The 14,656-nt window shown below is 40.7% G+C and overlaps 2 protein-coding genes across 6 annotated transcripts; both read left to right on the top strand.

Moving 5' to 3' along the window:
• The first annotated feature begins 495 nt into the window (after positions 1–495).
• On the top strand, positions 496–11,134 carry LOC125228623. Of its 5 annotated transcripts, none has more exons than XM_048133275.1 (6): positions 496–577; positions 1,586–3,277; positions 4,345–4,969; positions 5,986–5,989; positions 6,448–10,001; positions 11,010–11,126. In XM_048133275.1, the coding sequence occupies exons 3-5, from the start codon at positions 4,925–4,927 to the stop codon at positions 9,942–9,944; spliced, it is 3,546 nt and encodes a 1,181-aa protein (XP_047989232.1). In that variant the 5' UTR covers positions 496–577; positions 1,586–3,277; positions 4,345–4,924; the 3' UTR covers positions 9,945–10,001; positions 11,010–11,126. The 5 variants fall into 5 exon arrangements, with proteins under 5 accessions (XP_047989232.1, XP_047989233.1, XP_047989230.1 ...); XM_048133276.1 differs by lacking the exon at positions 496–577 and having other exon boundaries at positions 1,222–3,087; positions 3,187–3,277; XM_048133278.1 differs by lacking the exons at positions 496–577; positions 1,586–3,277; positions 4,345–4,969; positions 5,986–5,989 and having other exon boundaries at positions 8,463–8,595; positions 9,480–10,001.
• Positions 11,135–11,875: 741 nt separating this feature from the next.
• LOC125228988 (anaphase-promoting complex subunit 10) lies at positions 11,876–14,465 on the top strand. Its single transcript, XM_048133744.1, has 4 exons — positions 11,876–12,036; positions 12,283–12,395; positions 13,410–13,646; positions 14,017–14,465. The coding sequence occupies exons 2-4, from the start codon at positions 12,299–12,301 to the stop codon at positions 14,226–14,228; spliced, it is 546 nt and encodes a 181-aa protein (XP_047989701.1). The 5' UTR covers positions 11,876–12,036; positions 12,283–12,298; the 3' UTR covers positions 14,229–14,465.
• Positions 14,466–14,656: the final 191 nt, after the last annotated feature.

Here is a 14,656-nt window from a genome sequence, read left to right as displayed (position 1 = left end):
TGTTTCAGGAAGTTATTTGCATCTGCCGCTGTGGAGAAAGTGACTGCTACTCTGTTGCGACCTACTGATTTAATGCCACCGTCCCTTTGGATGTTATTAACATTTGCCTGAGTTAGTAAGAGGCCTACATTTATGGGTTTTAGAGTGGCACTGGAAGCAGGGGCGTCCTCCCTAGAAACATGCACAATGAACGGCCCATCATCGTCGGCACCATACTCTCGTGATTTGCTGTCTAGACTGGGGTGTTTGTATAAATGTGGGTTGGATTCAGTTACGGAACTATTGTTTATTTCAGTTGACTCTATTTGATTGTTCGCGTTTGACTCTACCACATTACTATTACCGGACTCCTCAACTGTAATACTTGTATTAGCCTCCTGTTTTTCGGGCTCGGGGCCGGACCAATTACTATTTTTTTGGGGGAAGGCTCCAGCTTGGTTGGTGATAAATCAAAGTTACGCTTGCGTGTGGCAGTGTCCCAGCTCATATCATTACTGTCGCGACCAACGCGAAACTATAGAGCCCCAAGAATATTCCCCTGCGGCAACACTGGCGGCGCCCTCTGGGTGGAGCCATAGTAAGTATCTCAAAGTTGTCAAACTACGTGCCACGTAGACATTCCACGAGGCGCGAGAAACGCGCCAGTACTTAAAAGTGTAACACACAGTGAAGTGATCCACGTGCTATCCAGATATTGCAGAGACGACTAAAGCTAAGTATTTATTTATACTTGGTGGCTCACAGTGGTGTAATGGTATCTCTTACAATTGTTTCCATATCTAACTAAAGGCTATTACCTCGATTATCTTAGTAACAGACAAGGCGCACTAAAGGTGCCACTAGGTGCCGAGTTGTTTATCTAAATAGTAAGTATGGTACTCAATCCTGGAAGACTAGTTCTCCAGAGGCGCAAGCAGACAAGGCACGCTAAAGGTGCCGGTAAGTGACAGGTAGACACACTTAGAATAAGCATGCATGCTCAATCATGGTGAGACCGCGGCGTGCTCGGCTCAGCCCGGGGGTCGAGGTCGCCGGGGGTCGAGGGGCACGTCGGCGGCGTACCTGGCTCAGCCCGGGGGTCGAGGTCGCCGGGGGTCGAGAGGTACGTCGACGGCTCACTGTTCTCAATCCTGGTAAGACTAGATCGCCAGAGGGTGAGGTGCAAGTCCACGGCGTGCTCGGCTCAGCCCGGGGGTCGAGGTCGCCGGGGGTCGAGGGCACGTCGGCGGCGTACCTGGCTCAGCCCGGAAAGACGAGGTCGCCGGGGGTCGAGAGGTACGCCGACGGCCCTCACTGTTATCAATCCTGGAAGACGAGTTCTCCAGAAGAGTCGGTATGATAGGTACGAGGGTGTTGACAGTTCAGCACGTCCTCACACCCGCCGAGCTCCAGACAGACGTGCCGTAGTGTGGCGGTACGTCTCGACTATCCACTTGGGCGTGTAGGCGTCCGAGGAAGAGGTATTTGGTGTACCCTGTCTGGTTGAATAAGATCAATCCTTAGTATGAGTAGTATGACGATGATGTATGTTCTAAGGGACGGTTGTTAGGAGAATACCATATTCATGAGCACTTAAAACCCACAGATCACGGAGTGACAATCAGCCGCCGTAACATAAAAGCAAGCGAAGCAGATCAGAGGCTCACCTGGCCCCGAGAAGGTTGGGACAGCGTGAGCGTGGATGAGGAATCATCTATAGAAGTGTCAGGTATGTATACCATGCATTCTGTTTGGTGGTCAGTATATATATTGACCACACACACACAAATAAGTTGCCATCCTTCTCCTTTACGGACTCGTAAATGTACCGTAGGCGGCTAGGAGAGGGGTGGCGACATTGGTGGTTAGTGCTGGGATTGAACAGATATAGAATCAAGGCATAACCTAAAATGAATGCAAGGTATACTATCCTAACATTAAACGTATTATTCTAAGAAAAATAACATGTGTGTGTCAATAGTAACAAAAATTGCAAGATTTGTACTTTAAGTACACGTGCGGAATCATATAATTACAGGGTCTGGTTCAACATCAATTTTGGCTCATTTAGTTATGAAAGTTACTTCAAGAGCTCAATAAGTGAAGACTTTTAAGAATAAAGTAATTTCATTGACTGTGTAATACGGCAGGATATGAGAAAATACATCATGGCGTACTCTCTCGGCTAAAGGATGGTTTACTTACTTATAAGATACATTTTATTCCCCGTATAAGAAAAAAGGCTCAATTGTTATAAATAATGTTTAAAAAATAAAAGTATGAAGATTTCAGTATTCGTCCGAATTTATGAAATTAAAAATTCATTATTCAAAAATAAAAGGTCATGTTATTGAACAAAGTTGCTTCAGTTGCTTCCGGGATACGTCACGAATACGTCTCTGATTGGCCAAAAGCGAAACATGGCGGCCATCGCGCCATCGCGGCGGCCATAGCACGAAGTAGTGTTGCTACAGTTACAGTAAGAAGATTACCCGAAATGTCGGGAGAAAATTACGACTCGAAAGGATTAACCGGATAACTTCAGTGAAGAGAAGAAATTATTTTACAAACGGATTCGACTTGGAAGGCAGTAATGAGAATTTTCTTATAAGATGAATGTGTAATTAAGTCAAACGGTCATACTGAACTGTGTATAGATATAAGTCGGTAAGAATTTTGTCTTTGTGTTCGTAATTATATTGGATTGATTAGTATATAAGCTAGAAGATCTTTTCAGGGATAAGAAGAGAAGCACTAGCCTATGGTATACTGCAGGTATATCTTATAAGTCTTATAAGACAAGCGTAAAATAAGAAGGGGCAGAGGAATTTTCCGCTTTGAATTTTACTTGATACATGTGTGTTAAACTTAATTAGAATTAAGATTTTAGTATTAAGTATTTGTATAAAAGTAATAACGATGCATCTAAAAGGACCGAAGAAGAAACAAGTTACGGTTAGTTTATTCGTTAAATATGTCAGAAATCAGGGAGTTCTGACTAAGGCTGGCAACACTAATTCCCGTAGAGAATACGCTTTACTTTGAAACTTTGTTTACGGAGAAGCTGCAACAGCGCTGGTTCCCAAGAAGTTTGCATCCAGTTTATAGGTAAGATGCAGTTGTTTTGTACAATTTCAAGTGCTTTATAGAAGAATTAAATTGGTGAATGAGTACGATTATTGAAAATATGTGTATTTTACGTCATAGGAAGACAAAAACACGAACCGGCCTCCGTGAACCATCACGGACTCGACACATACCACCGGATTAGACGAGAAAAGAGAAAAGAAATTCCTCGGTAAGTTTTTAAATAACTACTTCGTCATCACATGAAGTTTGTTCAAAGAAAAACCAATCGTCAGCTAATTTGCCGTAAAGTTAGCGAAAACGACCTCGTGGTTTTTGCAAAGAAACATGGCGTGTTTAAAGTTCTAAAGTAGAAATAAAGTTAGTTAAGTAAGAATATTACAGTCAATATTCAAGTTTTAACATCCGTATTACGTTTTATTAGAGATATCTTGAATACTTTGACATTGTACTTGTTATTGGCGAAGATTAACTTGGATGAAGAAATGTATTTGCAGCGGAGTCAAAATGGCGAATTCTAGTATTCTTTAAAAGTTTAGAGAAGCTTTTAACATCGTGAGATATTATGTTATGCATATCTCGCATATTTTTCCTGAACTCACAATGTTGTTTACTTATTCCTTAAAGAACTTTGAGAAAATTTTTTTTATGTTGATTGTGTGTATATGTGAATTAACATCTTCTTTACAGGTTTAGTATAAGAAGTGAATTTGTGTCAATAGTGTTCGTTAAAATACGTCATACAAATTAAATACAAAAATAAAACAAATGAGTAAGCTGAATGAGTGAAAGTGACAGTGCAAAGTTATATTATAGTTACCTGCGTGTAAACGTCAACGTTACTGACAAGCACTGATAAGAAGTGATAAGTCTTAACATAAATTTGAGTTCAATAACATGTCTGTGTGTATGTTATGTTTACAGATATTCCAATTTTCTTTAGTGATATTCAATTTAAAGTGAAATAATTTAAATTTGGAAATAAAAGAACTCATTAATTAAATTAATTTTAAAGTGAAAGTATTAAAGTTTCAAATAAGAGTCCTCATAAATTAAATTAAATTTTAATCTTTTGTTACTTTTAACTATTGAGTGTTGTTTTCCATAATAAGAATAGATTAATAAAAAATAAACAATTCCTCATTTCTAGTAGCATTCTAAAATAATTAAAGAAAATGTCAGAAACCTATCCTTGTGAAGGATAATTAAATAGACTTTTCCCAATAAGAGTTTTAATAAAAGATACTAGTTTATAGTATATATTTCTGTACCTTCCAGGACAAGATGGACGAGATTCTCTTAATCAGACTTCGAATCACCAGTGAAAAAATTGGTGCTGAATTGGAAACAATACCCAGTACGGTTCGGTCAGAAAACATAGGACAGGCTCAGGTCGTCTATAACAGACTGCAAGCTGCAGTGAATAGGCTCAACGCTAATTTATCAGAATACTTTCGTTTAGCTACAACTCCTGCATCAGATGAAATTTTCTTGATTAGTGGCCAGCAGCTTTTAGCAGAAGAGACTTTAGCAGAACTCAAGGCGAAGATCGACCAAGTCACCGTATCCCGTGAGACCCAGGAAAAGCCGCCTGAAGTGAATTCCTCTTGTCGACTACCGAAACTCCAACTACAGGTTTATAACGGGGATGTGCTTTCCTGGTGCGAATTTTGGGATAGTTTTAGCAGCAATATCGACTCAAGAAACTTACCTGATGTAGACAAGCTGTCTTATCTTAAAACTTCAGTGACGGGTGATGCTAAGAAAGCTATTGATGGCCTGCCTACCACTAACGGAAACTATAAGATAGCGGTCACTCTACTAAAGGAACGTTTTGGCAAGAAAGCTCATCTGATTGATGCCCACTATGCTACATTATACAAAATCGAAGCGGCAAAAAGCAGCGCAGAAGATTGTAGAAGAACTTTCAACGAGGTGGAGCGCAATCTTAAAATCCTAGAGTCTCTTGGCGAAAACACCAACCACAACCATCTTCGTTTCATGATTTTGGAGAAATTTCCTTCGGATTTAATATACGAAATAAAGTTGAAAATTCAGAATGAGTCCACACAAGAACTCCGGGAACAATTGAATAAAATTATCACTGCAAAGGAAGATGCAGAGAGAATTGCTGGAAGGAAACGATCACATGAGGTAGATGACAGCACTGTCGGTACCCTGCATGTGAACGCAAAGCGTGCGAAGAGAATGCATCATTTCCAACAGGGAAATAATACCTCAAATACTCAACATTATCAAGGAAGTACTAATAGAAAAGGACTAAATAGAAAAGGAAAATTTCAAAGGGCCAATGAACCCAAAAAAGGAAACAAACCGAGCGTATCTAATGTTGCAACATCTGCTAACAGATCTACAACTGTTAACCCAAAGGAAAAAGGGAAAATCTTAGGTTGTATATTCTGCAACGGCAAACACCGCAATTATACGTGCCAGGACGCTTCTACTTTAGAGGAAAGAAAGAAGCGGTTGACCGGAAGATGCTTTATATGCTTTAGGAAGAATCATCTTGTAAAGGACTGTAAGGAAAACTGGACTTGTAGACTTTGCCCAGGAAAGGAAAGGCACAACATGGCCTTATGCCCTTCAAATTTTCCAAAGGATCCCAAAACAAAGAAACAGTCTTGACTATTTCAGAAAGAGGAATCACCACTCTACAGACAGCTGTTGTTTATGCTAACCCCTTAGGTGATAAGAATAATGTATTGTGTAAATACCGTTTAATTTTAGACCCAGGGTCTCAACGTTCTTATGTCACATTTCAAGCGGCCAAGGAGTTGAAGCTTCCAGTCGAAGAAGAAAGTCTCTTGACAATTTTCACCTTCGGTGAAGATCCTCCGAAGGAAATACATAGTCCTATAGTGATTCTACAGTTAGTAACTAGAACAAATAAGAAGATAGTTATACAAGCTAACTGTGTCCAACGCATTTCAAGAGGATTCATCCCAAATGTCAAGTTACGGGGCGTACCCGAGTCTTATGTACTGGCGGATGATGGTTCTGTAAGCGGACAGGTGCAGATTCTAATCGGAAACGACTACTACTTTAACATTATTTATGAAACTAAGATACAACTAGATAGTAACTTGTTTCTAGTGGATTCTGCCCTTGGATGGATAGTCAGTGGCAAGACGGAACCACAGCTTGAAGAGGAATCATATGTAGTGACTTATGCTCAAACTTGTATTGAAACGAAGCTTCATCAACCAGATTCACCTCTTTGTGATGGAGACATTAAAAACCTTTGGGAATTGGAATGTATAGGAATTTGTGATTCACCTAAAGCAACAAGAGAAGAAGAAGCTATTAAAAATTTTAATGAAACTACAGTAAAAATTAACAATAGATACACGGTAAGCTGGCCATGGATAACTTATCCGCCTGACTTACCTAATAACTTTGGAATCGCCTTTGGGCGTCTGTCAAGTTTACTGAAGCGCATGGACCAAGAAACCTTAATGTCATACGACGATACATTTAAACAACAATTAGCTAAGGGTATAATAGAAGTCGTACCCACATCAGGAACGTCAACTGGTAACGCTATTCACTACCTACCCTTCCATGGAGTACGTCATCGAGGAAAACCTATGCGAATCGTGTATGATGCTAGTTCCAAGAGTAACAAGAACACCAAGAGTCTGAACGAGTGCTTATACAGAGGACCACTCATGCTTGAAGACCTTACAGGGTTACTCATCAAATTCAGGACACATCACATAGGATTGACGTCCGACATAGAAAAGGCGTTTTTACAGATGGCATTACACGAGAAGGATCGTGACGTTACCAGATTCTTATGGCTTAAAGATACCTCTAAACCAGTATCTCAGGATAACCTACTTTACCTAAGATTCTGCAGAGTTCCATTCGGCGTGATATCTTCACCGTTTCTACTGAATGCGACTATTAAAGAACATTTAAATAATGCAGAAGATCAGCATGTCAGGCAGAAAGCGAATGACATATACGTAGACAACTTTGTTTCAGGCTGTAGTACTACAGCTGAAGCAATAGAGCTTTACAAAAGTTTAAAAGGATCTTTTCAAGATATTTCAATGTCACTCAGGGATTGGAGTTCTAACTCCGAAGAATTCATGAAGATGGTCCCTGATACATGTAAAGAAAACAAGATAAAAGTACTTGGCTTAGAGTGGGACATAAAAAAGGACACCCTCCAGCTGAAGCCCAACCTCCAAGAGGAAGCAGTCACAAAAAGAGGAATACTGAAGACTATCGCATCAATTTATGACCCGTGCGGTTACGCGGCACCTCATACATTATCAGCTAAACTTTTTCTGCAAGGACTTTGGAAGGCCGGAGCATCTTGGGACTCACCATTATCAAGCGAGCTAACAGAAGAGTGGAACATCATCCGACAGAACCTAGAAGTCATAGGAAAGGTATCGGTGGATAGATGTTACATGAAGACACCAACGGAAGCGAATTACCAACTGCACTGCTTCACAGATGCTTCACTACAAGCCTACGCAGCATCGGTGTTTCTAGTCTGTGGCTCGAAGAAAAGCTTTATCATGGGTAAATCCCGTCTGATACCAACCAAGGATCAAGATAACCTCAAGATACCCCGTCTAGAACTTCTGGGAGTACTGATAGGCTGTAGACTGATGAAGTTCGTCCTTAAGTTTCTGCAACAGAAAATAGTAAGACAAGTCTTATGGACCGATAGTCAGATTGTCATCGAATGGTGTAAGTCTAACAAACTACTTCCTCCCTTCGTTGCCAGACGAGTAGAAGAAATCAAGACAAACAAAGACCTGGAGATAAGATATCTACCATCAAGCTTGAACCCAGCAGATGTAGGCACAAGACCCCTTCGTGCAGAGGAGGATAAGGAGAAATGGCTGAATGGTCCGCAGTTTATAACAGAAGATCCACAGAAATGGCCAACCACATCCGGCAGTGAGCCAACCAGTTCTCTTCTGACAGGGGAGGGTCTTGGGTTCCAAGAAGACATAGAGATGGTCGATAAAGAAGATCCAGTTGTTAATGTCAACCCGATGAAAACGGAGGAAATTATAACACCAAATGAAGTGATAGGAAATAATCAGTCAACAGACGACAAGCTTCATAAATTAAAAGAAATTCAAGCTAAATATTTTCCTCTAGAGGTAGAAGGAAAAGAAACCAATCTAAGTCGAAACTTAGGAGTATTCAAGGACATTGATGACCTATTGAGATGCAAAGGTCGTATGAAAAACGCAAACTGGTCGTTCGACAAACGATACCCTATACTCATACCAAAAGAGTCAGATTTCACGAAGGAAATTATAATGAAAACTCATCAAGAGAACAAACATGTAGGTGTCAGCCACACGCTTGATAAAATAAGAGAAATGTATTGGATTCCTCAAGGAAGAAGTAAAGTCCAACGGATATTAAAGGGATGCCCTGAATGTATGAAACATGATGGAGGACCTTATAGACTACCAGAAACCCCTGCTCTTCCTAAAGAGAGAGTCAATTACAGCTCTCCTTTTACGTACGTTGGAACAGACTACCTGGGACCACTTCTAGTTAACAACGGGAATGGCAGTTGTAAAAGATGGATTAGCCTTTATACATGTTTAGCGGTAAGAGCCATTCACCTGGAAGTGGTAAAGGATCTAACAGCGGAAGAAGGTCTTCTGGCCTTAAAAAGGATGATATCAGCGAGAGGCGTGCCTACCTTAATTACATCTGACAACGCAGCTCATTACAAGTTACTTTCTGAAATTCTTCAAGACCCATATTGCATAGAAAAGGAGATTAAATGGAAATTCATACCGCAATTAGCCCCATGGCATGGAGGATTTTACGAAAGGTTGATTGGCTTAACCAAGAATTGTATGAAGAAAACCTTACAAAAACACTTATTGAATGACAGCCAGCTGGCAACAACAGTTAAGGAAATAGAAGCAGTACTTAACACAAGACCTTTAACCTACGTGGATTCAGAACCTGACCACGTATTAAAACCCTCAGACTTTCTTACCATGGGAAAATGTATCGTAATGGAAACGTCGAGCATGGATCCTATTACGTCACATGGGACAGTAACCAAAGACAATCTAATTAAAGGTTGGAAGAAAGCGCTCATCATTCTACGAGAATTCAAAGAGATGTTTGAGAACAGGTATCTCCTAAATTTGAGAGAAAGATACTCCCATCATCCTAAGGAGCCTAGAGTGACTTCAAAATTAACGCCAAAAATAGGTCAGATAGTGCAAATAAAAGGCGACACGAAGAATAGGATCAATTGGAAAGTTGGGAAAATAGTATCTTTAAAGGAAGGCGCCGATGGTGTATGTAGAGTAGCCACGGTCCAAGTAGGAGATACAATATATACAAGATCTATCGCGCATCTCTACCCGTTAGAGATCGAAGATGGAGAGGAACAGTGTAAACAAACGTCACATGAAGAAAGCGTAGAAGAATCTGTACAGGTTCCTGACGTCCCACATCCAACAAGAAGGGACGACGTGATGAAAGAATCCACTAACGACGTTCTTAAGACTTCTGAGCAGAAATCTTATCAATTAACAGAATTAAACGAGTCAGAAGAAATACCGTCTGATTCAGTCTTATTAGAGCCTGCATCTAGTCAGTTACACGAGCCTGAGCCTAAGTCCATACCCGAACCAGACCCACTCGCAGTCAAAGACATGACGTTCTGCGAGAACACTGATCCTGAAACGCACCACCTAGAGAACATCGCGTCGGCTGAACATCACGACGAGTCCAGACCTAAGAGAGCAGCGGCGCTTCGTGCTCTTGAGAAGATTAAGGAGTGGACCAGCAACTTAGTCGCAGTTTTGCTGCCTGTAGTGGGGAGTGTCGCGACCAACGCGAAACTATAGAGCCCCAAGAATATTCCCCTGCGGCAACACTGGCGGCGCCCTCTGGGTGGAGCCATAGTAAGTATCTCAAAGTTGTCAAACTACGTGCCACGTAGACATTCCACGAGGCGCGAGAAACGCGCCAGTACTTAAAAGTGTAACACACAGTGAAGTGATCCACGTGCTATCCAGATATTGCAGAGACGACTAAAGCTAAGTATTTATTTATACTTGGTGGCTCACAGTGGTGTAATGGTATCTCTTACAATTGTTTCCATATCTAACTAAAGGCTATTACCTCGATTATCTTAGTAACAGACAAGGCGCACTAAAGGTGCCACTAGGTGCCGAGTTGTTTATCTAAATAGTAAGTATGGTACTCAATCCTGGAAGACTAGTTCTCCAGAGGCGCAAGCAGACAAGGCACGCTAAAGGTGCCGGTAAGTGACAGGTAGACACACTTAGAATAAGCATGCATGCTCAATCATGGTGAGACCGCGGCGTGCTCGGCTCAGCCCGGGGGTCGAGGTCGCCGGGGGTCGAGGGGCACGTCGGCGGCGTACCTGGCTCAGCCCGGGGGTCGAGGTCGCCGGGGGTCGAGAGGTACGTCGACGGCTCACTGTTCTCAATCCTGGTAAGACTAGATCGCCAGAGGGTGAGGTGCAAGTCCACGGCGTGCTCGGCTCAGCCCGGGGTCGAGGTCGCCGGGGGTCGAGGGGCACGTCGGCGGCGTACCTGGCTCAGCCCGGAAAGACGAGGTCGCCGGGGGTCGAGAGGTACGCCGACGGCCCTCACTGTTATCAATCCTGGAAGACGAGTTCTCCAGAAGAGTCGGTATGATAGGTACGAGGGTGTTGACAGTTCAGCACGTCCTCACACCCGCCGAGCTCCAGACAGACGTGCCGTAGTGTGGCGGTACGTCTCGACTATCCACTTGGGCGTGTAGGCGTCCGAGGAAGAGGTATTTGGTGTACCCTGTCTGGTTGAATAAGATCAATCCTTAGTATGAGTAGTATGACGATGATGTATGTTCTAAGGGACGGTTGTTAGGAGAATACCATATTCATGAGCACTTAAAACCCACAGATCACGGAGTGACAATCAGCCGCCGTAACATAAAAGCAAGCGAAGCAGATCAGAGGCTCACCTGGCCCCGAGAAGGTTGGGACAGCGTGAGCGTGGATGAGGAATCATCTATAGAAGTGTCAGGTATGTATACCATGCATTCTGATAATTACGTACCTAAGTGTATATGACCTACACTGTATGGGGAAAGTAAATTGCTATCTTAGGATATTTTTTATAGAATTTACAATATTCATACTAGAATCTTACCTCGATTTTTTAGCGCCACCTATTAAATACTATCATAATTACACTGATGATGCTTACAATTTTTTTTTAAACGTGTATTGACGTGATATCATGATATTAAAATAAAGAAGCATGTGATTTGTTCTTATTAAAAATAAAAATAGCAAAAATATATGGGGAAAATATGATTTTGGCCACTTCCAGGTTGCGAAACAGCGCCATCTAGTTTTAAGACTAAAAGACCTCTACATTTCAGGGATACGCTTTTTTGTATGGACTTTGTCCCGTATTATATCGTCCTTGGGTATAGTAACAATCTCTCACGTCACGTTTCGTGAAAAATAACAACCATAACGTTTTTTTTTCGTTTCACCGTATAGTCGGATAAAAACAGAAGATTTTTAATTTAAATAGTACGTTCCGATACCATAGTAAAAAGCGGTGATAGATATAATTTTTAGAATGATGGTTTCATTGTTGTCAGCTACAGAGTAAGAAATCCAAATGAAGTTGTAATATTTTAAATCACTATGTTTACTAAATAATAAGATTAATTTTAACTTCATTGATCGACAATAAAATCGCATAACATAAGGGTTATCTAACAAATTACAAAGTAACAGATCGCGCCAGTTTTCTGTCACTGTCACTACTGTCAACTGTCAGTGTCACAACACCGTCAACACCACGAAATTCAACGTAACGACCTCGTAAAGACGCGTCTGTAATAATAAATAATTGTTTAGTATTATAATTACATAAATACAACTACTGTAACCAAATCAGAGTGAAAAAACTAGTAAGTATGCTTACATAATTGTCCACTATCACAAAATCTATTGAAGTATCCAATCAGGGACGACAACCGTCGTAACAACTTTGGGAACAATATAAATAATTAAAACTACAGACACAACACAACTACTAACACTATTATTGTTAAACAAGAGACTTATCTTTAGTCGCTGTACCATAAAATAGAAGTTTGCTAACCTTACTTTCGTACGTCTATTTTTCAAGTATTCATCCCATACGTCTGTTTCAGCAATTTCCTTCAAACCATGGCAACTGATAAAGACCCGCTTACCAGTGAAAGATCTGGAAGAGTGAGAGAAGTCGGCAATCACGCTATTTGGAGTCTATCATCTTGTAAACCAGGTATGTTCCATTATTACATTTACTATTTATTTGGAAAAACATGTTTACATGGCTTGACAGACAATCCAACGCGCCATGAAACTTAAACAGAACATAATAATTATTACAAAATGTAAGAAATAAATTAATCAATTGCGTGAGTGGGTGAGTGAGGGGAGAGTTCAAGATCGACACAGTGCATCTCGCAGGCATCGCGTCACCGTGGTCTGAGGGGTACATTGACAGAGGGCCTATAGTTCTCTGTCAAATGTGACAGATGAGATGTGAGATGTCGATTAAATGTAATCCATGCTGCCTTGCATTTTGTATTTGGAGTAGGAAATGCTGGTAACTGTACCGGTTGCATTCCGAAACAATCTTCTTGTCAATGTTTGAGGGTGGCAACTGTCTAAACCAGTGGTGAGCAAAATTGAGCAAATGTGGGCCAAAAAAACAAATTTTAGAGGCAGGCCAAATTTCTATGAAAAATGCAATCAAGTGCATTTTTACTACAGTGCTGGCCATGAAAGACACTATTTTTAATCACCACAGGTATAAACCATTGAATAGAGAAAATGGGGTAATATCATTGTATGTACAGTGTAATAATGCTATTAAAGTTGAAAGCACTGCCCTATGTTATTTCCAGGGCTCGGATATAAATTTTCAAGTAATCATGTACTAGCGGCAAAACCTTTAAATTTCGTTTTCACTCGAAAAATCGTTATTTTTAAACCGGCTTTTAAGGGAATGCTTTCATAAAGGTTTCATTAGATTAACCGGTTAAGAACAAAATAAACTGGTTTATTCCGCAGTGTGATACATAATACTGACAAAACCAAACAAAAAAAGTCGCCGCGTGAACATAGGTATAGGCCACTCGTCGAATAAACTGGTTTATTTCGGTTAAAATAAAGTTATAACGTTCGTGGGAGTAAAATCGAAATAAACCGATTTTAACCGGTAAAAAATAAACCGGTTCCGAGCCTTAGTTATTTCCTTCAAAGTGTCAGTTATTATTTTTATCACCCACAGGCTTCGGTATAGACCAGCTGAGGGATGACTGTATGGACACATATTGGCAGTCCGACGGACAACTGCCGCACCTTGTCAACATCCAGTTCCAGAGGAAGACCATGGTGTCGCACATCTACATCTACACGGACTACAAACTAGATGAGAGCTACACTCCCAGCCGGATATCTATAAGGGCTGGGACACACTTCAATGATTTGCAGGAAATTGAAGTGATTGAATTAATTGAGCCGAGTGGTAAGTCTAACATGGGGATATTTGGCTTGTAGATTACTAATATAATAGTTGTGACTAGCTAAGGCTTATCCCATTTAATCATACTTAATACACTGTGGTAATCATTCATCTACATCAGGTTGTCCTAAAATTTAGACTAGCCATAATATAGTAAAATTGGCAGCTGTTTGTAAATACCCACAGATGATGAAATTGAGTCTAGCCCCATAATAGAGGGTAGGGTGCGTATATCTGGTCAAGTATGAAGCAAAAGTTGAGTCATATAGACTACATTAAAATTATAAATTATTGAAATGCTTGCCCTAGGAATTGATTAAAACTAGCTGCCCTATTAATCCTACTAGTGCTAAAATATTTTTTTTTCTTTCAGGATGGGAAATGATACCAATCAAAGACATGCATGACAGACCAATAAGAACATTCATGATCCAGATAGCAGTATTGAGCAACCACCAGAACGGGAGAGACACGCACATGAGACAGATCAAAGTGCATTCTCCATGCGAGCCCACTTCCTTTGATATTAATAAGTTTAGGAACTTTTCTACTGTCCAATTCCAGCAGTACACTACTATCCGATAAAAATAATCACTTCTGTCCGGGGCTGCTCACTCCGCGATTCTATCGCTACGCTACAACTACATGTCGGGGGCCCAATAGAATTCAATGTCGACTGCTCGCGTGCGGTCCGTTTGTTAACGTAGGTAAGAATTTAGAATGTCGGCATTTTGTGAATATCACAGGAGTGAGCCTTCTGTACTTTTACTATTATATATTCTGTTAAGAGTTACTTGTATAAATAAAGTCAAAGATTCTCTATTACTAATGTCTGCAGTCAGTCCTGGGCTAACAATGCAGTTCTATTTGAAAATGCTCTTCGTTACAAAGTCAAACATGTCAAGCAAATCAAACAATTTTAGACTTTATATGTCAATGGGTCGTTACTTTCATGTAACGTGAGACACTGACATTAAAGTTGGTGTCTCACAGAAGTATCGCTTATCTATAAT

This window comes from Leguminivora glycinivorella, chromosome 8 (assembly GCF_023078275.1).
Source record: "Leguminivora glycinivorella isolate SPB_JAAS2020 chromosome 8, LegGlyc_1.1, whole genome shotgun sequence".
Taxonomy (NCBI): domain Eukaryota; kingdom Metazoa; phylum Arthropoda; class Insecta; order Lepidoptera; family Tortricidae; genus Leguminivora; species Leguminivora glycinivorella.
The sequence above is the reverse complement of the archived record's forward strand: the minus strand, read 5'-3'. Positions and strand labels throughout refer to the sequence as shown.